Raw genomic sequence first — 26,048 nt, 5'->3', positions numbered from 1 at the left:
AAGGCAGCTTAGTACCCCAGTGGATAGAGCACTAGACTCGGAGGCAAGAACCCCCAAGGTCAAATCCAGCCTTACACATGCTTGCTAAACTTCACCTCCATCTGCCCCAGTGTCCTCATCTGTAAAAAAGGTCTACTAATAGCACCTCCCTTCCAAGGTTGTGGAGATAAAATGAAATCTTTTTAAAGTGCTTTGCAAATCCTAAAGCACTATAAAAATGTTATTAGTCATAAAAACCAAAATGAAACAAGCCCCGTCCTCGAGGAGCTTTTGATTTGAAGGCCGAGTGGCAGATAATGTGCAGTAGAAAGCATTAATGACTTGAGGGAGATAGAAGTGACTTCACACAGGGCATGAATGTGCAATGGCTCATGTCAAGTTTGGAGAGAAAGCTAGTCTAGGTTGCTTGAAACAGAATGTATGTGAGGGGCAGAAAAGTTCTATGAAAGGTGGATTGTTGAGGGTCTCAATTGACTATCTAAGAAGCTCGCATTTGATCCCCTAGGCCTGGGGGAAGAAGGGAACCTTTTTTCCTGCCGAGTGCCTTTTGGGTATTATGGCGTCATTCACAGGTCATACAAAATTATTGACTTAAAGAACTCGAGGAGGTGGACCCAGACCAAATGCTCTGGGCAGTAGAAAAGTTTCAGTTGTCAGTTTAAAAACATTTTTTGAAGATTTTTTTTTAATCACTTGCGTTTCCCTATAATATAGCTTCCCATCCCCAAATAACAAGAGTTTAAAAACAAGCAATTCATTCAAACCAATTAACATTTTAATGAAGTGTGAAATATATGCTATGTTTCAGCTCTGAAAGAAAGTGAAGGAGGCACATTCTCATCTCTTCTTCACTGCCAAACTGGATTATTTTGAATACACAGCATTCGGGGGGAAGAATGGGGTTCATGTTTTCAATCGACATTGCTGTCGTATTTGTGAATGTTACTTTCTTGGTTTTGTTTTACTTTGTACACAATTATAGAAGTCTTTGCATGCCCATATGTTCTTCATAGTTCTCATTTCTCAGGATGCAATAAGGTTCTATCACATTTAGCTGAATGGTTTAGCCATTCCCCAGTTAATGAGTATATACTGCCCCCCTTTGTTTTACTGTTACGATAAATATTGCCATAATGATTTTGTTATGATATAGGACAGTTCTTTCTACCTTTGACTTAGTTGATACATGTCTTACCAGGAGGACCTCTGGATCAAAGTATACATCTTAGTTACTTTCTTAGCATAATTCCAGATTGCTTTCTAGACTAGTTGGACCCTGTGTATTAGCATGTTTATATTGGTACAGACTATCATATTTTGTCATAGTTGTCAAATTTGCTCAGTGCGAAGAGAAACCATACAGATGTTCTGATGTGCTTTTATTAAAATGGATCCCTGTGACTACATGTTAGCTTTGTTTTTCAAGCCCACACATAAGCATTCTCTCTGTACTGTATTTTTCTTTCTCTTGTTAAACATTCCCCAATTAAAAATTCCCTAATTGAATATAATTTGGGCTCACTTTGCTAGTTTAATGTCTCTGCTCTAGGCAACTTCATATCCTTTGACCACTTAGGCAGTAGACAGATTGGCTTTGGCCCCAGTGGTTTCTGAACAGAGAAGAAACATGGTCAGGAGCAGATTTGTGTCAGCTGTAAAGAAAAATGTAACTCTTCAAACATCCAGAAGTGGAGTGGGCTGCTTCCCGAAGAAGATGCTTCCTTACTAGAGATCTTCAGATGAGTTATGTGATTCCTTCTATGATCATAGGTCTAGAGCTGGGCCAACTTTGTCTTTTTATAAAATATATATCTTATATATTAATTGAGGAAATCAAGGTCCATGCAGGTTATTGATCACCAGAGATGATACAAATAGTGTCAGAGGTCTTTCGATTCCAGTAGCTGGGTATGCTATCTAGTGGATATGTTGGGATTGTTGGATTTTTGTGCTTTGAGGTTTTGTGATTTCTGTGAGTGTCTAGACTGAGAATTGTTTTGATCTTTAAAGGAAATATCTTGAGAATGTTTAAAGATTACAGAAATTTTGATCGGATGTAGACGTTTTCATTCTTTGGTGATAATTATCTTTATTACCTTTGATACTTCTAGTGGTCTGTTTTCAATTTTTCCTTGGGACAAATCTGAAGCTCTGTCTAATGCTGTGGAACAGCCACGGATCAAACTGCCGATAATAATTCATTGGTGTTTTGATAATTAAACCCTTTATATGAGATCCAAGATGGGTTCATCTTACCCTGAATTCTGCTCCGAGTAGAGCTCTAACAGTTATGCTTAATTTTGACAGCTCTGTAAGTTCTCTCCAAAACAAAACAAAACAAAAAAAAACCTCAGATACTTTTAAGTCCCACTAGGTGGAGCTGAAGATTTTATTACTTGCATGATTATCATGTAAACTGACAAACAATGTGGTAAAAGCTCCTTCGAAGTGTAACTTATGAAAGAAAAAAGGGCATTAGAAATCTAAAAATAAAGCCAGAGAAACTGAACCTCTGAAACATAAAATTAATGGTTTTATGTTTGCTGGGGTTTTTTTTAATTTAATATAATTTTTAATGGGATGCCCCCCAAAATGAGAAGTTCAGAATGAAAGTTTTTATGTGTATCTCTTAAGTGACGAGTTACTTGACCCTAAATAAAATTGTTTGATTTCAATTTTTACTTTTGAATAATATTTTAGTTTTCTTCATCTGTGTTTTAATAGTACCTTGTCTTGTGCGTCATTTAAGAAAAAAATAGCCTACCAAGTTTACCAGGTATTTTCTGGGGGGTTTTTTTTGGTTTGTTTTTTAAAGAAAGACGTAAAATGGTAGTGAATCCATGTTGACCAGTTGTAATATTTTCCTTGAATTCAGTGCAAATGTTTATACTATTTCCAAGTAATGTGTTGTGGTAAAATAGGGATAGCTTATTGTATGGCATATGACAATGCTAGCATACAATATGGGTTGCATAAAGATTTCTTGAATTAAATGCATTTAATCTTGCTAGTGAAAGCTTTTTCCACCCTTAGATAAAGATTTCCCCTTCTCCATAAATGCCTGTGCTTTTCTGATTATATAAACTCTGCCTTCCCATAATGGAAGGTTCCCTTCGCTTTGCTATTTAGCCTTAATATAAGAACAAAGACACTAATATCTTTACACTGTGCAGTAAGTTATGTTCACAGTCTGAACTCTTGTATTATTTTTGGACTAAAAATTCTTTGTTTACTAAACTTTTAGGCCTAGAATCAGAGAAGCTGGGTTCAATTCCTGCCCCTCCCCCTCCCTTAGGTGTGGGTGACCATGTGCAGCTCACTTGACTTCTCTGTCCATATAATGGACCCGATAATCTCTCTAAAGTCCCTTCAAGCGAATAAGCATTTGTTAAATGCTTATGGTACACTGGGCCTTTCGGGATACCAGGCCCAAAATGAAAAACCGTGGCTTTGAAGCTGGAAAAGGCCTTTAAAGTCATGCACTTCAGCACTTTCATTTTTGTAGACATGAAAACTAAGGCCCCAAACACTTAAATGACTTGCCTAGGAGACATGATTTAGTGACTATCAAAAGTAGACTTTAAAAATCCCCAATATCCTGAGAGCCAGTACCTGCTTTGCCAGCTCTATCATGTGACTTACTTCTCCCATATACCCAAGTATAATGCTATCTCAGAAGTGAGAAAGAGAACAGACCGGTAATATTTGAGAAGAGAAAACCACTGAGGAAGGCTAACCAAAGGAGTTTGTACTAAACTCATTCTTGAGTGAAAATAAAGAATCTGAAAGGTAGAAATGAAAAGGAAATATATTCTGAGCAAAGGGCCTGCCTAACCTGCTGAGTTCAGGAGTCAGCTGGTAAGCCCTCTTTGGCGAAAACATGAAGTAGGTGCGGGAGAATTATGTTCAGTAAAGCTAGGAAGTTAGAGGAGAACCAGCTTGTGGAAAGTTTGAAACAGTATTCTAAAGCTTGGATACTAGCAGCAGTGAGGCATCCCTGAAATGTGGTGAGCTTGTACCTGTGCCTTAGGGAGGTTGATTTTGACAGCTATGCAGAGGATCACAGAAGGAAGACTGGAGGCAAAGAGGTATGTCGCTTATTGTTCAGTCCTTTTAGTCCTTTCTCACTCTTCATGACCTCATTTAGGGTTTTCTTGGCAGAGATACCCGAGTGGTTTGCCATTTCCTTCTCATTTTACATTTTACAGATGAGGAAACTGAGGCAAATGGGTGCAGTGATTTGGTCGGGGTGACACAGCTAGCGGGTCTCTGAGGACAGACAAGTCTTCCTGACTCCAGGCATGGCCTGCTAGCCATAAAAGTGGTGATGATGAAAAAGCAAGTGATGATGAAGGGCTTCCTTTAGGATAGTGGCCATGTGAGTAGAGAGAAGACAATGAATGTCAGAGATGTTACACAGATAGATAAGCTAGGACTTGGCAGCTGGGGAGGCAGAAGGAAGAGTCAAAGATGATATTCAAGTTTCCAAGCTGCTCTAAATCACATATTCTTACATTAATGCCCTCTCTCTTAACCATATCCTACTACTAGTCGGTTGCCAAATTTCGTTCCTACCTCTCTGACATCTCTTCCATCTGTCCCCTTTCCTCCTTTCAGCAGGCCCAGATCGCCTCACAGAGGCTATTAGAATTGCCTCCTTGTTCTCCCTGCTTAAAATATATTTTCCAATCCATCTTGTACACACCTACCAAATTAACATTCCTAAGACATAGGTCTGCAGATGTTTCTCAAATTCCGTGCGTACAAAATGGAATTTATTATCTTCCCCCTAAAACCCACCCCTCTACCTGTCTCGGCTATTTCAGTTGAGGACACCTCTATTTTTTGCCACCCAAATTTACAGTTTCATAGTCTTCCTCCTCTTCCTTCTTCTTCCTTTCCAGGACCAGTCACAGCTTTAAAATACAATATGGGAGTGATGTGGTTAGTAATAGCTATAAAAAGGACTGACTGCAATGTCAATGAGTGAGCAGTGTCTTGTGGTAGCCATAAAAATGAATGTGATATTGGTCTCCAGTAAGAGCAGGATCGCCTCCAGTCATAAGGAGGTGCTGGACCTGACCTGCTCTCTACTTCACCTCAGATTGTTGTACTTGGTTTTGAGCATCATAATTGAAGGATATTAAATGGTGAATGTTCAGAGGAGAACGTCCTTAATGACCTTAATGGCCTTAAGGACGTAAGAATTGGTTGAAAAAAATGTGGGAATAGGGACTGCTGGGTGGTGCAGTAGATAGAGCACAGCCCTTGGAGTCACAAGTACCCAAGTTCAAACCCAGCCTGAGATATTTGATACTTAAGTTGTGTGACCTTGAACCAGTCACTTAACCCCAACTGCCTTACCACCAAAGAAAAGACTAAGAAAAAACAATGTGAATGTTTAGCTTAGAGAAGAAAAGATTCTGAGTGAACGTAGGTCACGTTGGACTATCATATAGACTATCATATAGAAAAGGGTTAGATTTGTTCCATTTGGTTCCAAAGAACAGAAGCAAGAGCCATAGATGGAAGTTACAAAAAGGAAGACAGAGGCTCGCTATCGGGAGGGGGGGGAGGGGGCGGCGCGGTGGTTCCTAATAATGAGATTTTGTCAAAATAGAATGGGTTGCTTTGAGAGCTGCTGGCTTCCTCCACTTTAGAGGTCTTCAGGCAGACTGAATGAGCACTTGGCAAATGTGTGATAGTATGGCTTGGACTAGATGACCGCTGGCGTTCCTCCCAGCTCTAACATTGTGGGATTTTCGGTTACCCCGCTGCTTAAAAATTGTCATTGGCTCTCTTTTGCCTCTGAAATCAGACAAATTCTTCAGCTTCCCGTTTAAAGCTCTCAAATCTGAATCCCTTCTGCATTGATCTGCTTGATACATAGTGCTTGATGCAGTTACCTGTTTGTTCTACAACCCAGCCAAGTGAAGCTACTGGCTGTTCCCTGGTTTGTCTCCTTGCTTGAAATATGCGCTCTCTTCTTTCCTCTACCTCTTCAAATCACTAGCTTTAAGACTCAACTCTAGTATTACCTCCTTTGTTTTCCCCCTTTTCCTTCCCTCCTTAGTATTTTCTATTTTGCGTTCTTCTTCTCTCCTCATCCTCTGTTAGAATGGAAGTTCCTCAAAGGCAAGAGCTGTTCCTTTTTCCATTGTTGTATGCACGGGGGATATGCTTTTGAGTTGTTATATGATTATTACAGGTGCTGATTTATTTCATTGTTCTAATCCTGTTCAAGAAAACCAGCTATGATTCTTGTGCGTGTCATGAAAATATTGGGAAGAAATTGATGTGTGTATGTTCTTTTTTTTTTTTCCCCCATTTATCTTTCTAGGGTGTGAACACGAAAACTATATCTCTGTGGTCTTATATCAACAGCCAACTGGATGAATTTTCAAATCCCTTCTATGTGAATTATGAAAACCACGTTTTATATCCTGTTGCTAGTCTGAATCATTTGGAATTGTGGGTAAACTATTACGTCCGTTGGAATCCTCGAATGAGACCTCAGGTATTTCTGGTGTTGATTTAATAATTTGATTTTTTTTTTTTTGATAACGATTTAAAAAAAAATTTTTCTCTTGCTTTCCAGTAAAAATAGTATTCAAAAAGTATGGAAGATAAATAGACAAATAAGAATGGTGATTTGCTTCTCTTTAATTTCTGAACAATCTTTTATTCATTTCATTGATGTTGACATGGTATTTCCTGGTACTTTTCAACTTGCATTTTATCTCCTCATCTCGATCTTACTGTTTTCAGCAGTTGTGAGTATATAACTCACAGTAGTTCTTCCGTAGTTCACTAGGAAACTATAGTATTGTTAGCTTTTTTTTTTTTTTTTTTTTTTTGCAGTTATTATCTAATCCAAGCCCTCTCTTCCTATGTAAGTGGTATGGAACCTATTCATCCATTACTAGGTACCGCACTTGAACCTGGATCGTCTTGCTTTGTATGATGCCGTCTATTAGAGAAAATGAAAGTGCTGAAAATACATAAAGCATTTGAGTATTTCGGGTATGCACATCTGTATACTAAGGACAGGATAAAAAGAAACTATCTGAAATGTTTTGACAGGTCTGTATAAATAATTTGTGAATTTGGCAGGACATTTGTGATTCACAAACCAAGTACTTGCCTTTCACCTATATTGAAAGCTGTTTCTTCCCTTAGATACTTAAAATTTGCCCCAGGGTAAGAGATAAATTAAATAATGGTGAACTTGGGCATTACCACCCTGGCAAGTGTAGCCATCCCAGTATGCCAGCCTCTGGCTATTTGACTACTGCTGATCTGGAATCCTGATATCCTTCTACAATCCATTCTCACACCAAGACACATGTTCTGTTTTTGTTTTTGTTTTTGTTTTTGTTTTTTGTCTCCTTTATTTTTGTACTTGATGGGGAATGAGATGATCACAGATTGACTTTCTATTACCATTGCCTTTGTAAACAAGCTAATTTCTTCACACACATCTTTCCCTTTTTTGGCCTTGGGCTTCCAAGATATGGAAGATATCTGTATCTTTTCGTCTCCGTTAGTCAATCATTTTAGTCATATCTGACTCTTCGTCATCCCCTTTGGAGTTTTCTTGGCATTTCCTTCTCCAGCTCATTATACAGATGAGGAAACCAAGGCAAACGAGGTAAAGGGACTTGTCCAGGGTCACATGGCTAGTATGTTGATTTTCATCAATGTGAATATGCCTTCAGAGGTATGGCTTATAACCTAACCATGCCTTTTTCTTTTGTTTAGCTCTTGCCCATATCTTCTTTTAAATCCTCTACGAGGGATCCATGAAACATGCTAGGCATTGCCCTTTCAATCCTTTTACATTATTCAGATACCAGTGAGATATATAGGCAGTTGATTATCCCTCACTCTCGTTACGTTACTATTTCCTTTTCGTATAATTCTTGTCTTTTGATATCTTTGATGGAACTTTTCGCATGTAATTCGTTGTTGGTAATGTGTTGCAATTGAATTACTCTCACCACATCCCACTCTATCACCCTTTTGGGTGATCCACAATTTTCATTTTTTTAAATCTGCGTTATGCTCTTATTGGTGGACCTGTAGCATTTCCATAGGCATATTGCTGTTTAAAGATGAGTACTTCTTTCATGGAGAATCTTGGGGTTATTGTCGAGTTACCCGAGTGAAATCCTGCCGATTCTCTTTCTTCCTCTTCATGTCTGGATCTGCGTAATGAATCCTCTGTGGTGTTTGTCCAAGATCTATGAAGGGTAAGACTAGCACCAAGAGTTGATACAATTGCATATCAGAGCTGGGACCCGGGAATTCTTCATTTTTCCTTTACATCTAGGTCAGATTCTTGTGAGTGATTAGGAATTTCATTTGAAAGGCTCTAAAATGTTCTGTGGCTTGTTTCAAGCAGCACGATTATGACCCTCAAACAAGCTACCTTACTGTCGGTGGGAATGCGTCTGCCGTTTGGACTTTGTTCGGCTTCCTCCCCGACAGCTGCAAATATCTGAGTTTATTTCTAATTGTTTTCTGCTTCACTTTATATTACTAATCAGAGGTTCATCAAAGTTAACTCTTGAATCCAACTAGGAAACTATAGTTCTCTTACCATATACATGAGAGACACTTTGTTAGTGGAGAATGACTGCATTTTGATCTACTGAGTCAAATGCTTTTTTTAAAAAGTTAAAAACAATAGGAGTAGATATGCGATGTCTTCTCTTTCAATCAATTGTGTGACTGCAAAGATATGGTTTACTGGAGGGTAGAGTGTTGTACATGAAATTCTTCCTATTCTCTTATATTTTCTTCAATAATGTTCTCTATATGGGGTAAATGATTCTGAACTCGTAGTTCAGGAGACGTATGAATTGAGAGGTGCTGATTTCCCCATTGATTTTTTTTATTATTTTATTTTTTTGGTAATAACATCTGTGATATTTTCAGATGGCTTCTAGTCTCTTCCCCTACTTTCAGATAACTTGAAAATCAGGTTTTCACCGTGCTCCAAACTACTGCTTTTTTACCACAGATTTTCTTTGTGGATATTAGGTACAGTTCAGATACTCTTACTCTCTTAACTTTAGTGGCACCTATACTTCTTGTATAGTGCCTTGAGAAGTATGTGGCATAGCGGGTAAAGTGCTGTGTTCAAAATTAAGACCCAAATTCTAGTCTTGCCTCTTGACACATGATGGCTGTGAGGCCCTGAAAAAAGTCTTTTGGCTTCTCAGTGCCTCAGGCAAATCTCGAGGCAGAGCTGCACTCCTATTTAAGCTTGCTACCCTATTAGAGTCATAGATTCAGTCAAGACACCATAGCATGTTGTAGTCTATTAGACTCCAGTTGTGTTGGTGGCAATGTCATTGATGCAGAAACAACTAGAGTGAGCAGGACAGCTCTCTTCCCCTTTTTACCTGTTGTCCTCCACATTTGACCTCAATGTTCTTGGGACAATCTAGCTTAATTGGGCCTCGTACCAATATTTCTGTCATCGTTTAAAAAGGCAATACTGTTTAAAAAAAAGCTTTTCCTAGCCTCCTACATCGGAATTTGAAAATAAGTTTATATTCTAAGCCAATGAAGCCTCTGCTGCCAGATCTGTCATTTCCCAATCATTTTTTTAGCCAAGATGCTGGAATAATTTGCCATTTCCTTCTCCAGCTCATTTTACAGATGAGGAAACTGAGACAAACAGGGTGAAGGGACTTGCCCAGGGTCACACAGCTAGGAAGTATCTGAGACCAGATTTGAACTCTGATCTTCCTGACTCCAGGCCCAATGCTCTACCCATTGTGCCACCTAACTACCATATTAGGACATATAGCAAAAATTAAATGTTGGCTGGTACAGAGGCCCTTTTTTTTTTTTTTTTTTAAACTCTTTACTGGTTAAGCTTTGTTAAGAAATGATTATGGTCCCATCAGCTCCTTTATTGATTTTCCATTTTATAACACAAATGTTAAAATAAAACATTTTATAACGTGAAGTTCTTACCTTTGGTCAAAATAATTGGGCAGCATTTTTTCCTTCTTTTTTCCCCTTCTTCTTTGATCCAAATTTTAATTTCTATCATCTCCCAAATCAGTAGTCCTTACTCCATGTAGCTGATTCTGAAAGAACTCATGTCCATGTTGATAACCAGTAGCGTCCTGTCAAGATGTTGACTGTTTTCAGAGGGATTTTATTCATTGTTCAAAATGTCCAAAAATATTCACCACGTGTAGATTGGTTGTCTACAAGCCTTTTGTTTCCCAAATTGCTTAAACCTGCTCCATATTTTTCATGATAACCCCCTGTGCCCTCCTTTGTGCTGAAGTCACTGAGTATCAAAGTATATGTTGAGTAATAATTGGGAGGTTCTTACTGAATTCTTCAGATTGCTCTACTTTTTCATCCTCTAACAGAGATTAGTTAAAAAGTCTAATTATCTTCATGGTGGTCTTTAAGATGACAGAGTCCTGTGAAATGTTTGTTGTTGCTTTTTTGTACTTGATAACATGAACTCTATCAACTTTCATTTGTGTCTGTGCAACAACCTGTTTATATCTTCTGATTTAGTTTATGTTGTCCCTTTTGATATTTCAATTCCTACAGTATGATGCTATTTCCTTGGTCACTGAACAAGGATTTCACATTGAGTACCAACATAGCCAAGTTAATGTCTATAAATGGTTTGAAAGCTGTATGATTTTTAATACCTTTTTTTGCGAAATATTACTGCAGAAGGAAGCCTCACAAGGACTAAGGAGCGTTTTGTTTTTCTTTATTTTGTACTCATATTGCCAGCCCTACCAATGAAGTCACTTGAACGTGTTATAGCGGAGATTGATTTGGAGATGTGGGTTCGATTAGATGGTTATGGAACTCCTTTATAACTAAGGAATTCTTTGAAATCAAATGATATTTATATCCCTAGTGCTTGTACATTGAGACACATAATAGATGTGTTGGAAATGATTTTTTTTGGCATAAGTTTAATTTTAGAGCATTTGAAAGCACATCATACTATTTCCACTCCTACCTTTTTGCTTATGTCTTTATTCTTACCCGTTCCATTTTCTACATTGTGTAGAATTGTTTTGATTTTAGGTCACGGGAGTAAAAGTTGACTGTAAGTACCCTCTTCCTCAGCTTAGTTCTTAGGTTTGGTTTATATGTTAGGTTTATAGAGATGTCAATTAACCTTACCGTTAGCTAATTCCATACTTGAACCATAAAGTGTACAACTTCATTTCCTGCCTTTCTAGTTTTGGTGATGAAAATGGTCACATGCTTCTAGGTTAGGTACCTTTTAGTGCTTTAGAGGAAAGGTACTGTATAAAAGGGAATGAAGATGAGAGTCTTACAGGGTATCCTATGAATAAGTCTTAGAGCATGTATAAGCAGCAAACTGCACTAAGACTGGGGGCCACTATGTATAGTGCTAGAGTAGGGAGCTTGCAAGGTACCCGGCATTTATTAAATGCCTATTGTGTGCCGGACACTGTACTAAGTCAAAAAAGAAAGACATAAAGATGTGTGTGCAAATAATTATAAGGTACTATGTGGTAAGTACCAGAATGCTAATACGGTGCTCTATGGATTCAAAGAGCCTGCTAGGTGACACGGCAGTGGACAGAGGGCTGGGTGTGGAGTCAGGAAGGCTAGAATTCTAATCCAGCCTCAGACACTTCCTAGCTATCTGACCTTGGGCAGGTCACTTAATCCCCTTTTTATATCAGTTTCCTCGTGTACACGATGATCTGGAGAAGAAAATGGCAAAGCGCTCTATGATCTCTTCTAAGAAAACCCCAAATGGAGTCAGTTGGCCACAAGTGAAACCACCAAACAGGGAAGCATTCGTAGAAGCATAAGATCCAGAGTAAAGTAGTAACTTGGCTTGAGTTCTCCTTTCCTTTTCCTTTTAAGTCATTATTACGTTTTTCATAAGCTCCTTAACTTTCCCAGTGATGTTTATTTAGCCAATATCTCTTCCACTGATTGAGGATGGAATTTGAAACTTAGTTTCTGAAACTGTATTTGAATTATAGTAGATTCTGTAAAGGAGCTACAGTGAAAAGCATCGCCTTTGTGAGTCACAGGAAGCAACCTGATTGAACTATTTATGTAATCTAAATCAAGTGGTAAATTCAAAATATTACTCCTTTGTGGTCTCTAGTTTTTATTGGAAAAACAGATCTCCATATGGAAAGGGATTATACTTGTTCTTTTGGGCCCCCAGAGAAGAGAAGTAGGAACAGTGGGTGGGAGTCACAAAGAGGTAGATGTTGTCATGGGAGAAGGAAAGTTTGCTAACAATTACAGCTCTCTAGAAGTGGAATTGGGGGCGGGGGGGAGTCTTTGGGGACAAAGAGTGAATGTTAGGATTCTTACAAGGTACTAAAGGTCAGCGGAATCGATAGAGACGATAGTTATCTAATTTAGCATGGTTCAGTATGACTGATTTAATCCTACCAGGAGATGTTTTGGGCGGAACTTGAAACAAGGTGCTAAGTCAGTTATCTAATTTTAGCATGGTACTTAACAGTTCTCTAGTTCAGTAATGTACTTAGTACTTAGTAGAGTTCCACAAGATTCATACCTTGACAAGCTCAACCAAGAAGAGAACTAAGGAAGACAGAGAAGTGGTGGCAGGCTGTCCTGTGGACAACACTGAAACCAAGATCCGGAAGGCCTCCAGAAAAACTAGCCGAGCCCCAAGTGAAGGAGACAAGACTTTGAAGGACACAATAAAGGATTTGGATTTTTAACTCCTGGGTGCATTTGGGGTGATTATACCGAACTGAAACGAAGGCTGCTCCCAGAGAAAATTACATTCTAGAGAAGAATATTAACAAGTGAGGAAGTGGTAGAATTCCCCTCATGAGAAGTCTTCCAGCAAATGTTGGATGACAATTTGTGACTGAGGATTCTCAGTCAGGAGTCAGTTAGACTATGAAATTCTGATACATAGCAATGCACTGTCTTTTGCATAGCTTGTTTAAGTGTTAAGTCTCAAAGTTTTCTTTTTTCTTTTGGAATATTTCTGATAGCCGTACAGTTGTATGAAATTTTTCATATAAACTATTCTCTCTGTCATGAGTGTTACCAGCATTAAGCATATATGTCTTTGTATGAGTGTGTGTATATTCATGTATCTTTTTTTAACTCATGAGAATGTATGGCGTAGTCCCTGCCTCAGAGCCAGGAAGACCCGAGTTCAAGTCCCATCCCTACCACATAGTGGTTACGATACTCTGTGCAAGTCACTTAACCTGTCAATGTTCTAGGCAGCAAGGAGTTTCCCACACCAGTAAAATCATAGGTCCCTTAGTGTGTTTAAGTGGCTCTGTAGATAGGGTCGCATTCCCTTGAGATCCTCCTCCCTAATTGCAGAAAGTATGGTTGTCGTCTGTACGCAAAGAGGACCAAAAATGACATGGCTGTGTTCTAGTTGAGTTAGTGTGTCTGTGGCTGATCAGCCCAGTTGGAACTGGGGTCGCTCTGCACGGGTCCGACACAAATAGTGCCTGTGAACATTTGGGGTGGATTCTCTAACTTTGTACATCTCATGTTTTTTTCGGGACTACTTCAATTCTGCTTTGCTCATAGAGCATGGTACCTTCTCTGATGAGGGCACGCCATGCTGGTCGGTCCTGTGCCTGTGTCTTCCACATCTCACAATCAATTCGGAAATTCTTGAGAGTGTCCTTGTATTGCTTTTTCTGACCACCTTGTGAGTGCTTGCCCTGTCTGAGTTCTCCATAAAATAATGTTTTCAGCAGGCGTACAGTTGGCATTCGAATGATGTGGCCAGCCCCACGGAGCTGCGTTCTCTGCCGTAGACTTGGAACGCTGGGAGGTTTAGTTCGAGAAAGGACCAGCATCTGGTATCTTATCTTGCCAGAGGAGCTTCAGAATCTTCCTAAGACGATTCAAATGGAAGCGATTCAGTTTCCTTGCATGGCACTGGCATACTGTCCAGCTGATAATAAAAGCTATTCGAATGGCCAGGGAGAATATTAGCAGAATCTACATGAATTTCTAAAAGTTTTCTTTCTTTTTGTATATTTACATATATGCCAAGTTAAGTCAATGAGATGTGTGAATATACATCATCAGAAGAGTTTCTTTTAGAAACCTGAACAAAATTGTGCTAAGCTTTTATACTGAAGAAAACTGAAAACTGCATGTTTACACTTAACCATTTGTCGTGCTGGTTCGTACCTTTATTACTATCTGATCTTTGCTTGAGAAGCTTTAGTATGGAGTAAATCTACTACCTCTGGGGAAGTTTTCCTGACCTCATTTTCTTTTTTGCTATATAAATAAGAGTAATGCTCTTGTGAGAGTAGGTAACTAGAGTATAGTAGAGTATTTGTCAGTTAAGTGTCTAGATTAATTTGTCTAAAACCATGCTATTTTTCCTAGAAAAGATGGAGATTGATAATAGGATAGTGTCCTTATATTTGAGACTGACTACCCAGATCCAAGGAATAGTCATTAATTCTTTCATGGCAGTTTGAACACAAGCTTCCAGTGGAGTACCTTAGAGATCTTGGCTTGGCCCTGTGCTGTAGAACATTATTGTTAAGGTATCACTTAGCAAATATGCAGGTGACGAATCTGGGAAGGATAGCTAACATTACATAACAAAATGTCAGAATTCAAAAAGACTTTGGGTTAGAACATTGTGCTAAAATCTCTTTTACTAGCCCCTTACTTAGTCTGAATCAGAAAAGAGAAGCTGAGAGTTGAACAGGTTTGCCTCCTCTTGAGACCTGGTCCATTGTCACGGCCTGCATCATCCCAAGCAGGTTATGTTCACTCTTGTCATGGGATGGGACCGTACTCTTATATTCATCATCCATCGTCTCTTGTTACTTCTGTTGCCTTGATATGTCTTGTCCAGTTTCCTATTTATCCCCGAAGCTCCCTGTGCATCTCTATAGGTCTCTTTCGATGACTCCTTATCTTTCTCTTCAGAATCTTTTCTAAGAATAACATTTATCTTAAGGGCTTCCTCTCCTGATTTCCCTTGTAAAATTTTAGGTCATGGCTGAGTTCATGGCAGGCTAGGTCTTCCTTTTCTTTCCTTCTCTTTTGTCACATATTTTAACAGGGAGTGTTCCTTCCCACTCAGTTCCCATTCTTTCCTCACCAGTAACCAGTTGGTGAGAATCAGATCCAGATTAGACGGTCTTTTCATTGGTTTCTTCAACTTTTGAAGGAACAAATGTTCAAACTTAATCTAATTTAATGTTTAGCTATTGAAGCTTTTTTTTTTGCTGTCACTATTCCATATCTGCTAATGTGCTGACCATATTATTTAACTGTATAAAATGAAACTAAGATTGTCAGTAAAAATTTTAATTCTAAAACATAAGTAGATATCAGTTTGAAGCATACACTTGATTTTTATCACGTGTTGGTGAATTTACCATGCTTACCAAGATAAATTTTTAATTCTTCGCCTTGATTTTTTAAAAGCTGTTTTGTTTTCCTTTAAATACCTATAAATTATATTATTGTGCATTTGCTGTCAAGAGATGCAGAAATAAGGGGAAAAGAAAAGTTATCACAAAATGTGCTTTCTGCTGTTATGGTTTCCATTATGATGGCTCTCTAATGTTTTGATTCTTTTCAAAAGAGAGGTTTTTTTTTTCTTTTCTGCTTTTGTTTTCTCATCCTTTTGTGTTATTCTTACACACGAGCATTGTAAACTTAGGGAGGTAAAGAATTAGCTGTGCTGCATGTGTTGACGTATATAAAGAAGCCATTCTCTAATAAAGAATTTGGCCTCAGAAAGTCATCGTGTTATTACAACAACATGAGGTCAGGATCCAGGTGATGATGTTAAATAAAGTTCTTCCGATGTCTAATAAACCTGTTTCTATCGACTCACCAGATGCCAATTCACCAGAATCTCAAGGAGCTGCTTGCCATAAGATCAGAGCTTCAGAAGAGAGTGGAAGATTTACAGCGGGAAGCTGCTACACGATCTATTTCATCCTCTTCAGATCGAGGCTCCTCTCCTTCCCACTCGGTCACTCCCGTTCATACATCTGTTTGATATGGCATGGAAGCCAGGAATGCTTCTCAAAATAATAAGATTATCCATATACCCAATATACTTCTGAGAATATCTTTAGTGTACTGTCAACATTGACATCTCATCCCTCCGCCCCCTCAGACTACAGAGAGTTGAGAAAAGGGAGTTTTGTAATTGTTAGTATAGAATTTTGTCTTTTTATATTTAGGCCGAGTTTCTTTATTCTCTATTGTGGTGTTTTAAATAATCGATCATTTGTGTGGCTATTGTGACATCTTCGCAGAACTCTCTTGAGCAACCGTGACTTAATTTCGAATCACCAACAATTTCCCGATCTTTAAAGGGATTTTGTCTATGATACTGATTATATGAGAGAGCATTATGCCTCGGGCAGCTTTTGAGAAGCCAGTACAGATGGACTGTCTCGCTCACCTTGAAGGTGAGCAAGGCGTCTTTCAAAAGTGAATGCGTTATAAACGAGACCTTTTATACTAAAGATCATATGTCAGCCAGTTAAGTGATTTCTCTAGGTTATTTGATAAAACTTAAACCGACTCAAGTATTTTATGGGGAAAGAAAAGAAATTCTATTTGTGGTAAGGATGTTTCCTTGATGGAAAGGAATAGTCCTTGCCAAATGATGAGTGTGATGTTTTTTGTTTTTTGAAAAGAGCCACTTCTTTTAATGCCTTTTCACACTTAAAACGGGCACGGTTCACATTCCTGGCGAAGGTGTCAGATGAATCGTGTTGTATATGAAATGATTTTAGTTAAATTTCACAGTAGTCTTTGGAATATGGTACATTTGGATCGGATCCTCAAAAATGTATCTATCAATAGCATAGAAGCACTTTAAGTCTTGCAACATGCACACCAGTCTAGTGTTATTTATTTGCATGAATATCAATGATTGTACATTGTTTTCTGCATTTCCAAACTGCTGAACGTAAAAAACTTCATCAGTTTCCTTTTTAATATCATCTATTCAATTGGATTCGTTTAAGTTGAAATTATTTTATATCCGATATTTCTAATCTTGGAATATCGTTTCTCAAATTTATTTCTTAGATACTTCATGTTATCCTTTTGGGAAAAAAATCATCAGGCATTGACTTTGGTTATAAAAAGTTTGTTTTTCCTTCCACTGCTAAAGCAACTAGTTGTTTGAAAGGTAGTCATTTCATTTCTGGGAAGTTTTCTGTGCACAGTTGTTACCTCATGTAGCTCCACTTCTGGCCTTGAGCTTCATGACTCAATCAGGGTTTCCATGAATGTAGTAGTAATCAATTGATTGTATGTCCTAGGTCTATAACTCTTAACTGCATTACATGATATATGTTTTAGAGCATTGATATTGTAGGTTTCTACCATATGCCAGCATATTAACACTTGTTCATCATCCCAGGGGACATGTAATTGATCAATCAGAACACCAATCAACATCACCAATTCAGAACATAAAGATAAGCCATCCTTTATCAAAAGAAAAACATCAACTGTCCTCAGTAGACTTTAGTTGGCCTAAAGTTACTGTTGCATTAACATTGATGTTCCGGTGACCTCACTTTAGAGATTTTGCTTTTTAAATGTTTACAGTTAAGTAATTGAAAAATTAACACGTTACGATAAGTTTCAAACCTAGCTTTTAAATACAGGGTGTCACAGAAGTCATACTGTCTGTATCTTCGATTTTCTGTTACGTGAAGGTCTTTTCTATAGGGCACCAGAAATATTTATATAAGATCTCAAGAAAAAAGTGGTTTTTTGGTAATAATTTCAGTTATGATTTTAATTTTTACTGTCTATGGTAGGTACCTGAGTGGTATGCTTAATAATAATAATTTAAGGGGAATGAGTGCTTGAATTCCACCAGCAATCCGAGTATCCTCCCCAAGTATAAGGATTACTGGATTAGCAGATAAATGAGGAAGGGATTATTTCTTCTATTTTATTTTTAAGTGTTAAAACCAAGTTTTGGAATTGGTACCACCTTGTGTTTATCTCATTTGCTTTTCTGCTTAAACTTGTGATGAAGGGAAATCATTTTCCTTTTTTCCTTCCTGGAGTTTAATGCAATCATATAAGTACAGCAGTTCTGTTAATGTAGAGTAGGTTAAATGGCCTTTTGACAAAACCAGATCATTTAAATGGGGCACAGTAAGTTCTTGCTGCCTGCATATGCCAGCCTTTTGGTGAGAGAAATGGAATTCAGAGAGTGGATTGACTAGGACGTTGGCTCCTCCTCAGCCCTCTGCCTCAGCACAGATGGGCTGGCTGTCTCACCACAGTGGACCGTACTGTTGCTGTCTGGGCGTGTATTCTGAGCACAACCCCGCTCTAAGGTAACTGCCCAGGTTAAGGTTACCTCGTAGTCTTAAGGAAATCTCTCTTAGTGATCTGAAATAAGCACAACAGTTTTTTGGGGGAAGTTTCCTTCTGTATCTAAAAGCACTTGAATTTTGTTATAGAAAAGATTACTTTTCAATTTTATTTTTAGTTGTACGATATTAAAAAAAATTGTAAATTTCGTTTTTAAATTGGTACCATATTGTATTTGCCTCATCTGAAAGTTTCGTTCTAGTATTAAAACTGATACGTGTTGACTTTGGCATTTTTCTTTTTTTAACTGTATTTTGGTTTGTATTCCTTTAGGGGGGAAAATACGTAAGTACTTGAACTATGTTTATCATATAGATCTTGTGTGTTTTGACGGAAATGGATTAGTTGCTAGGCTTTAACATGTATTTTATTTGCTTGGCTTATTATCTTCAATTTTTGGTTCTTGTACCATTTCCCTGTTTGCTAAAGCTAAACCAGGATCAGAGTGCACTGCTTTATGCACACAACTTATCTCTTGGTCAAACAATTGCACGGTGAAAAGAGTTCATGTAATCTTTTCTCCACAAACTTCACCTGAAAACGCTTCTTTTTTGAAGGGTGTTTTTTGTTGTTGTTTATGAACAGCTCAGGGAATCGCTCAAAGGACTTGCATATTTCAGAAGCCCCCCCCCATGACGACAGCGACAGAAGCATTTATAGGGCACTTTAATGTCTGTAAATTAATTTATAGTCTCGTTTGATTTTTCCACCAACCCTGGGAGATAGTTGCTATTATAGATGTGTGTGCACGCATGTTACCTAAATGCCACTGGAGATGCAGAAATTAAGCCTGAGTCAACTGCCAGGAAAATAGTTGTTTTTAAGAGGACACAAATATCTGACTGAAGTAAGTTTATTTTTTGACTGTTATTTAGTACTGATAGAGGAAAACAACTGTTTTTTAAAGTAAGGTTTACTGTCTCTTAGGTCATTTCTTTCTGGATACCCCCCTGATCTCCACTGACACTCTTCTCATATAACAAAGAAAAGGCAGCTGTATAGTTGCGGTCCTTCACTTTGCTACCAAAGGCGACAGATCGAGACTGTTGATTTTGTGTTCTGTGTCTGTCACGAGTGTTTTTTTTTTCATGTAGGTGATTTTGATAATTATGTGAAGAAGACCTGGACTCAAGTTTAGTTTCTGCCATTTGAAGTCTGGGACTTCAGTGAGTCATTTAACCTCCAAAGGCTCAAATGACTCCTTAAGACTTAGTGTAATACACTACCTGGGTTCCCATGATGAGCGTGTGCTCATACTCAATAAGCCAGTAGATGGAGTTTGCATTTACTCTTTTCACCTTGAATGATTCATGTGCCTGAAAGTTTTCTTTCTAAGATTATCCATACCCCTTGTTTGAGTAAATATTCTCCCCGGCATACTCTGTATGTGGCCTTTTCTGTTCGGGTCTGGTATTAGTTGGAAAAGGCTTGTTCATCTAGTTCCAGCTCTTGAAAGCCCCATCGTATGCTATCTCCTGACCCAATTCCCCATTCTCACCTGCTCTGCTTTTTCTTTTCATTATATTATCCTCAAGAAACCAGAGTTTAGCTTTCTCTTAAAATTAACTTGATAAAATGTGTCTCCAGCTTTCCTCCTCCATTTTACCACTTTCTCCCTGTACAAGTTGATTCTCTTATTAGGTCTCTAATAGCTGCCACTTTAGCCACCAATGATTCAATTAGGGAATATGCATCTTAGAAAATGTGGCCTATTTATGTGTAGTTGGGGTTGGTTTGGATTTTTTTTTCCCCCAAGGAAATGTCTCAAATGCTTTTTTGGTAGCAAAAGCTTTGCATAATACTTTCTATGTATTTTCCATATCTACTCTCTTGTTTTTCAGAATATCATATTCTACGTGACTATTTTTCAAGAATAAGAGTAGTACCAGGTCTCATCAACTAAAGACCTTTTCCTTTGCTCTCTTAAAATGGTATTGTGACACCTAAATTTTTACCTTTAAATACTATGTTCCTTTGTAATTTTAACTTGGGATTTCAAGAGTCTACACTAGTCTTTGCCTCCCCCAACTTCAGGATAATTTTCTTTTACTATTTTTCCTGCAGATGATATTGTGGCTGTTGAATCATGAACTTGAAAGAGACAGGTACCCTTTTTGTTTTGCAAATGAAGATACATGTACACCAGAGGGGTTAGGGGACTTCTGCCCAGAATCACACACGTGATAATGTGTGGAACTCCAAGTTCAGTTACTTTTTCTGATAGAGGTGAGGTTACTTCTGTACATCCTGGCTCTAGCTTAGCTAAGTCTGACATAAACTTGTGTTCTTCCATTGTTCTTCAACTCTCTTCTGCCCCATTTCCTTGCATGGCATTTTGTTTTAAATTTACTTGTTTAATTTTCACATACTCTTTTCTTTTCAGCATTGCTATGGAGATTTTCCAAACCATTCTTAGTTATTTGCTGTTTTTTGCTCTTGAGGCGCCTATAGATTGTGTAATCTTTTCCCCACAAACCTCAGTTGAATGTATTTCTTTTTTGAAGGGTGGTGGGTGTTATTTGAAACCCCTTCTGAGTCTCCACACACACAGTTCACTCTTTTCCCTCAATGGACTCTAAGAGAAGCCACTCTACCCAAAGTTCATGGGACTAATCCTGGCCAATTTCATTACTGTGTTTCTCATCTTTATTGTTGTTTTATCTTGCTGGTCACCTCTTGAAATCTGATAGAATTTTGTTGTTAATCCAAATGTTGGCCCTTGTGATCTCGTTTTTATTCCTTTCTATATAATCGATCATTTGGCTACAAGATCCTTTTCCACCTTCTGCTCAGTTTGGGTGTTTTTTTGGGCTCAAGGATCATTCCAACCCCACTCTCTAGCCTTCATCTTTCTCTTGAACTTCAGTCACACATCGACTGCTTACTGGCCAACTCTCCATCCTCTTCCAAATGTTTTCTGCTAAGGGGACCACCTGTCCTTTGTTTTAGGTTCATATTGGTGAATTCACCTTAGACTCTACCTGCACTTACCATTGGCTTTCTGTAATAGGTCCTAAGCGATTGCCCCACAAGGAACCGTAGCTGTTATCAAGTTGATACTGTTCGGGATTTGAACCCAAGCTTTCCCGAGTCTGAAAGACTGCCATCATCATTCATGGGCCATGAAAGACTAAAAGGGATGGATGGCAACCTTTTGACCTGAAAAGGTTGCTTAAGGCAGGGGGGAAAAAAAAACACTTTGAAGGAAAGTTTTTTTTTAATTAACATTGAGTTCTTTAACACAGCTTTAAAGCTAAGAAAGTACTTCCAAAAAGTTTCACAAGACATTTCTTCTGTGAGTAATATGGTTAGACTAGTTGAAAAATGTTTACAGGAAAGCAGACTTGTCTGGAAATTGAGGAGATGCTAATTCAGGTAAGTTCTGCTCAAATAGAATGGAGGCGTTTCATGCAAATAGGGTTCTATTTGGGCTATGAAATATTTATCTTCTAAAAGAACTCTGGATGGTTCAATTTTAAGCTATCTGGTTCTTATTCTGAGTAGATCGCACATTTTGAGTGGCAAAGAACCCTTAGTGATTGGTTCAAATCTCTGATTCGATAGAAAAGGAACCAATGTCCCTTGCCACAAGCATTTAGGGTTAGGGTTAGACTAGAATCCCAGTCTTTAACCAGTGCTAGCACCAAACTTGACAAACACATAGAAAAGATTTTTGCATCCTGCCCTTTGGACATGCAATTAGGGCCTAGGATTGATTAACTCCAGTATTACACTAATGTTTTCTAAGTGATGGCCAAGAAAGCTCTGCTGGTACGGTTTCACAGGACTACAGAACGAAGACGATCTCTTCTTGCTGTCAAATAAAACAAAGCCCGAGAGGCTCAAACCCTGGTGTTTTCAGTCAAACACACAAGTCCAAGTAAATAAATAAAATTACTACATCTATGGTAACTGCATTTCCCACAGGGGGATGCAGCAGATTGCACATGCACGGACCACCTTAGAATTGAGGGGGAGAGATGCTCAGGTTTGGATATCCTCAAATAGAGTAGTACAACATGGATTTTTTCTAACTCTACTCAGTAATGCAGTCTATCATCATGCTTAGTTGCTTTTTCCCCTGCTAGCTCCTATTTTGCCTTATTTCAGTTTTCCAACTACATGAGAGACTCAAGGGCTTCCTTTGGAAAATTGCTGTCTGAATACAAGAGAACAGTAGGCCCTAGGAGCTGGAATAAATCTTGTGGGTTTTCATCACCTTCCTCTTACAGGCTTCTATTCCAGGAGGGGCTGGGCCAGTTATCTCACAGTAAATTATACTCTTTTCCCCCCCACCCCACCCCCAACAAAACAACTCAGGTCAATTAGAAGCCAGTTGTTCCAAGGAGCTGGAGAACAACTTGCAATTCAAATTAGATAAGCACAAATACAAGCATCTGAAATAGGGACTTGTTGCTGTGGACTTAAATCTTTGCAGTCTCTTGGGAAGGTTTCTCGGCAGATTGGGGTTGCAGAGCTGAATATTTAACTAGGAAAAGACCAAAAAAGAGAAGACATGTCATTTTCGTCAAAGAAATAGGTACTATCTCTACTCTCTGTCTAATCAAATCTTCGCTTTTAACTAGAGACCTTAATAGCTACAAAAGATAAACTAAACTAAGAATCATTCTTGTCACATTCAAAAATCATGTAGCATATTCAATTGTTACTCTTGGGAGGGAAAAGTGTCTTCAGACCTTTTCCCCTTGCATGAGATTTGATTACAGATACATAATTTTAATATTGATGCATCTATAACATTAAAGAGGTTGATACTACTTACCAGTCACACTAAAGAGAGGCATTTTCCCCCAACTTAGGGAGTGAGTATAAATAAGCTCTCACCTTGAGGTTCTTCAGTGCTCACACCTTCCAAGCTTTGTCCTTTCACGTAATCAGTATTGACACCCTCTGCGTACAAAAAAGGAGAATAGGTTATGGAAATAGCTCCATTTGGGGGAGAAACGACCCTTTACCTACCTTTTCAAATATAACATTTTTTTAAGAATGAGCAGAGAACCCCCTGTCGATTGTTCCTTGAAGTAGGATTCTTAAAGGTTTCCTATTTCAAAGGAAGGTATTTCCCCTTGCACCCCAGTTTAGGCCACAGCATGCTGGGCACATAGCTCCAGTAAGCAGTAACAGCAGGGAATTTTGGGAGGGGGGTTCAGGGGGATGTAGTGGCAAGCCATACACTGAAGGACTGCCTTCAGTTCCAGGTTTGACATAGGGGAAAGAAACATCTCTGGAGTAGAAGTGGGAAGGTTTACGGGCCAGAGGTAAGAGAAGAAAGCTCTTAAGGGGAAAGGAGATAATATAGTTCATCTGTATCAGTGCTCTTGTAAATAAAAAACATTTGATTTTAATATCCTTTCCTTTATAATCAGAAGGTATTACTTCCCCTAATTTCTCCCTTCCATAGGAAGGATTCTGCCCCTGTCCACCTCTAAAAGGGGACTCTAATCTGCTCTAAGTTGCTTTACTGAGTAACCTTCCCCTAACTGATACTACTGACTGAAGTAGAGAGTAATGTAGGCCCCCAGGCTGTCCTATGCCTTCCTCCACCTGCCCTTACCTCTTCCCTAGAGTGATACCTCTTTTTCTCAACCCAGGTAACACTGTTCCAAGGAGATGTTCCTTTCTGTCAAACACCAAGTGCTTTGTAAAGGAACGCTGGGACAGTGCAGCAGTGATTAAGCTGTAATCCAAGATAGTGTTTTTACCTTCACCCTCCGCTGCATCAGGGGACAAAGCATAAAGCTTACAACCCTAGAACAAAAGCTTAAGACAATAATCAGCACAACAGCCCCAATTCCCAAGCAAGTAAGTGACTCCCTGCTTGTGTAAGTGAAGTGTGTTCACTTACCTATTTCCTGGATGACTATGATTCAAGAAACTACTAGAGAAGTCTACCTTCTGCCTGGTTATGTTTACTTTAAACTCCTATTGCATCTCCTTGCCACCACAAACTTTCATTCTGCCTTTATATGTACAGTGCCTAGTAAATAATATGTAACCTTTAGTAAATGAACTTACCTTGTAAGACTAAAAGAATGAACATCTTTATTAAACACTGTTCAGAGGGCTGGTTTTTTGTTTTTGCTTAAATCCCTCCCTATTCTTAGAAGTTGTTGTCCAGCCCTCTTCCCGAGGTTGTTGAACACAGGAGTTAGCCTAAAGTTAAATATGAGAAATTATCCTTTGTTCCCCCTTCAAAGTCCAAATGAAAAATGAGCATAGAAAAACTGTCTTACAATAATATCTAACAATGGCATTCTAAAACCTCTAAGGCAAAGGATGTAACATACATCCTAACACATTGTGCTATATGTGACAAAAGGACAAAGCAAACAAAAGTTCTACGGTAACAACATTCATCGGAAAGACTAAAGGGTTATGAACAAGGCCACGGCCAATCGCATGAAGTGATGATAAAACCCGATGTTACGCATCTCCTCACAAAGTGATGGGCACAGAACGTGGCATAATTTTTGAACAATTTTGCAATGTTTTTTACTTTGAGTGGGTTTATGTCACTTTTGATTTTCTTTTCCTCCAATGGCGAGGGAAAAAGGTATAGGAGAAAGGTTATGTCACTAAAACGAAGTTTCAATCCAGGTTGCCCGATGTAAGACCTTAGCGGACATAAAGCCCACTCTGGCACCATCTATCACAGGATAGTCAAATATAACATATTAGAATATTAAAAAAAAAAAGTCCCATCTACACCAACATATATAGCAGCCCTTTTTGTGCTAGCAAAGAACTGGAAACAAGATGCCTGAGGATTAGGTAAACAGATTGTGTGTAGTACGTAAATCGATGCAGAACTAATCAGTGTCAAAACAACTACTATGACCACATAAATGGAAAAAGAATGTTCTTTTTCAATGTGACAGAATTCTAAAGAACAAAAGGCATGGCTCCAAAGAAGAGAGATGACAAAACACCTGCCCCACTCCTCTGAGAAAGTGAGAGGCTCTGTGAATGTGGAGCATCGCATACATTTTCAAACCTTTTCAAGGTATTGATCAGCTTTGCTGATTTTTTTTTCCTTTCAAAAAATATTCACTGGTATATGAGAGAGCTCGCTGACAGGGGAAAGGTTAGGAGAAATCAAAAGTTCCACACCCAAATAGCTATGAAGAAAATGTCATTCTGTAGACTGTCCAGCCCTCTCTCCACCCAAAGGTTCTAGGTCTAAATCTCCAGTTCTAAATTCTAGATGTCTACCTTTCAGACTTGATAGAACTCCACACTGATGCAGAGATCTTGAGGTCTCTCTTCCAGCATTCTAACATAGGTATCTTTCAGGTATAAATAAATGCTAGATTTCTATTTCCATGAATGCGTGAGGACATATACATAGGGGGTCCCAAAAGTACACTCTTAACCTCATTAATTTGCTAAGTTTAAAAGTGCACTGAAACTCCGGAAGAGCCCGCACCCACATATATACTTCATCTCTCCATACATCTCCCTTCTCATCACTGTCCTCATCCATAAAGAAGCAAATGCAGATTATATGGAGAAGTCTTTTCCTCGGGATGGAAAGTAATGTATGTGAGGCTAAGGGCACTTTCATCTCTGAGGCATATCTTCTGTGTACTCAGTACAATTCCTGACAAACAATAGGCATTGAA

The 26,048-nt window shown here is 38.5% G+C and overlaps 2 protein-coding genes across 5 annotated transcripts in view; one reads left to right on the top strand and one right to left on the bottom strand.

The window, feature by feature from the left end:
- Positions 1 to 18,629, top strand: part of MTMR1 (myotubularin related protein 1) — a 68,065-nt gene extending 49,436 nt beyond the window's left edge. For 2 of the 4 annotated variants that reach the window (XM_051968491.1, XM_051968489.1), the window contains 2 exons: positions 6,341 to 6,517; positions 15,884 to 18,629. In XM_051968491.1, the coding sequence (XP_051824451.1) occupies positions 6,341 to 6,517; positions 15,884 to 16,048 (342 nt within the window). In that variant the 3' untranslated portion in view covers positions 16,049 to 18,629. The other 2 variants (XM_051968490.1, XM_051968492.1) reach the window with 2 other exon arrangements.
- Positions 18,630 to 21,603: 2,974 nt separating this feature from the next.
- The window catches only part of CD99L2 (CD99 molecule like 2), a 110,558-nt gene continuing 106,113 nt past the window's right edge, over positions 21,604 to 26,048 (bottom strand). Inside the window, exons 11-12 of the mRNA XM_051968493.1 lie at positions 23,251 to 23,316; positions 21,604 to 22,894 (exon numbers count right to left, since the gene is read on the bottom strand). Of these exons, the coding sequence (XP_051824453.1) occupies positions 22,830 to 22,894; positions 23,251 to 23,316 (131 nt within the window). The 3' untranslated portion in view covers positions 21,604 to 22,829. The remainder of the gene's footprint in view (positions 22,895 to 23,250; positions 23,317 to 26,048) is intronic.

Source organism: Antechinus flavipes, chromosome X (assembly GCF_016432865.1).
Source record: "Antechinus flavipes isolate AdamAnt ecotype Samford, QLD, Australia chromosome X, AdamAnt_v2, whole genome shotgun sequence".
In the NCBI taxonomy this organism is placed as follows: Eukaryota; Metazoa; Chordata; class Mammalia; order Dasyuromorphia; family Dasyuridae; genus Antechinus; species Antechinus flavipes.
This window is presented reverse-complemented; position numbering and strand designations above follow the sequence as displayed.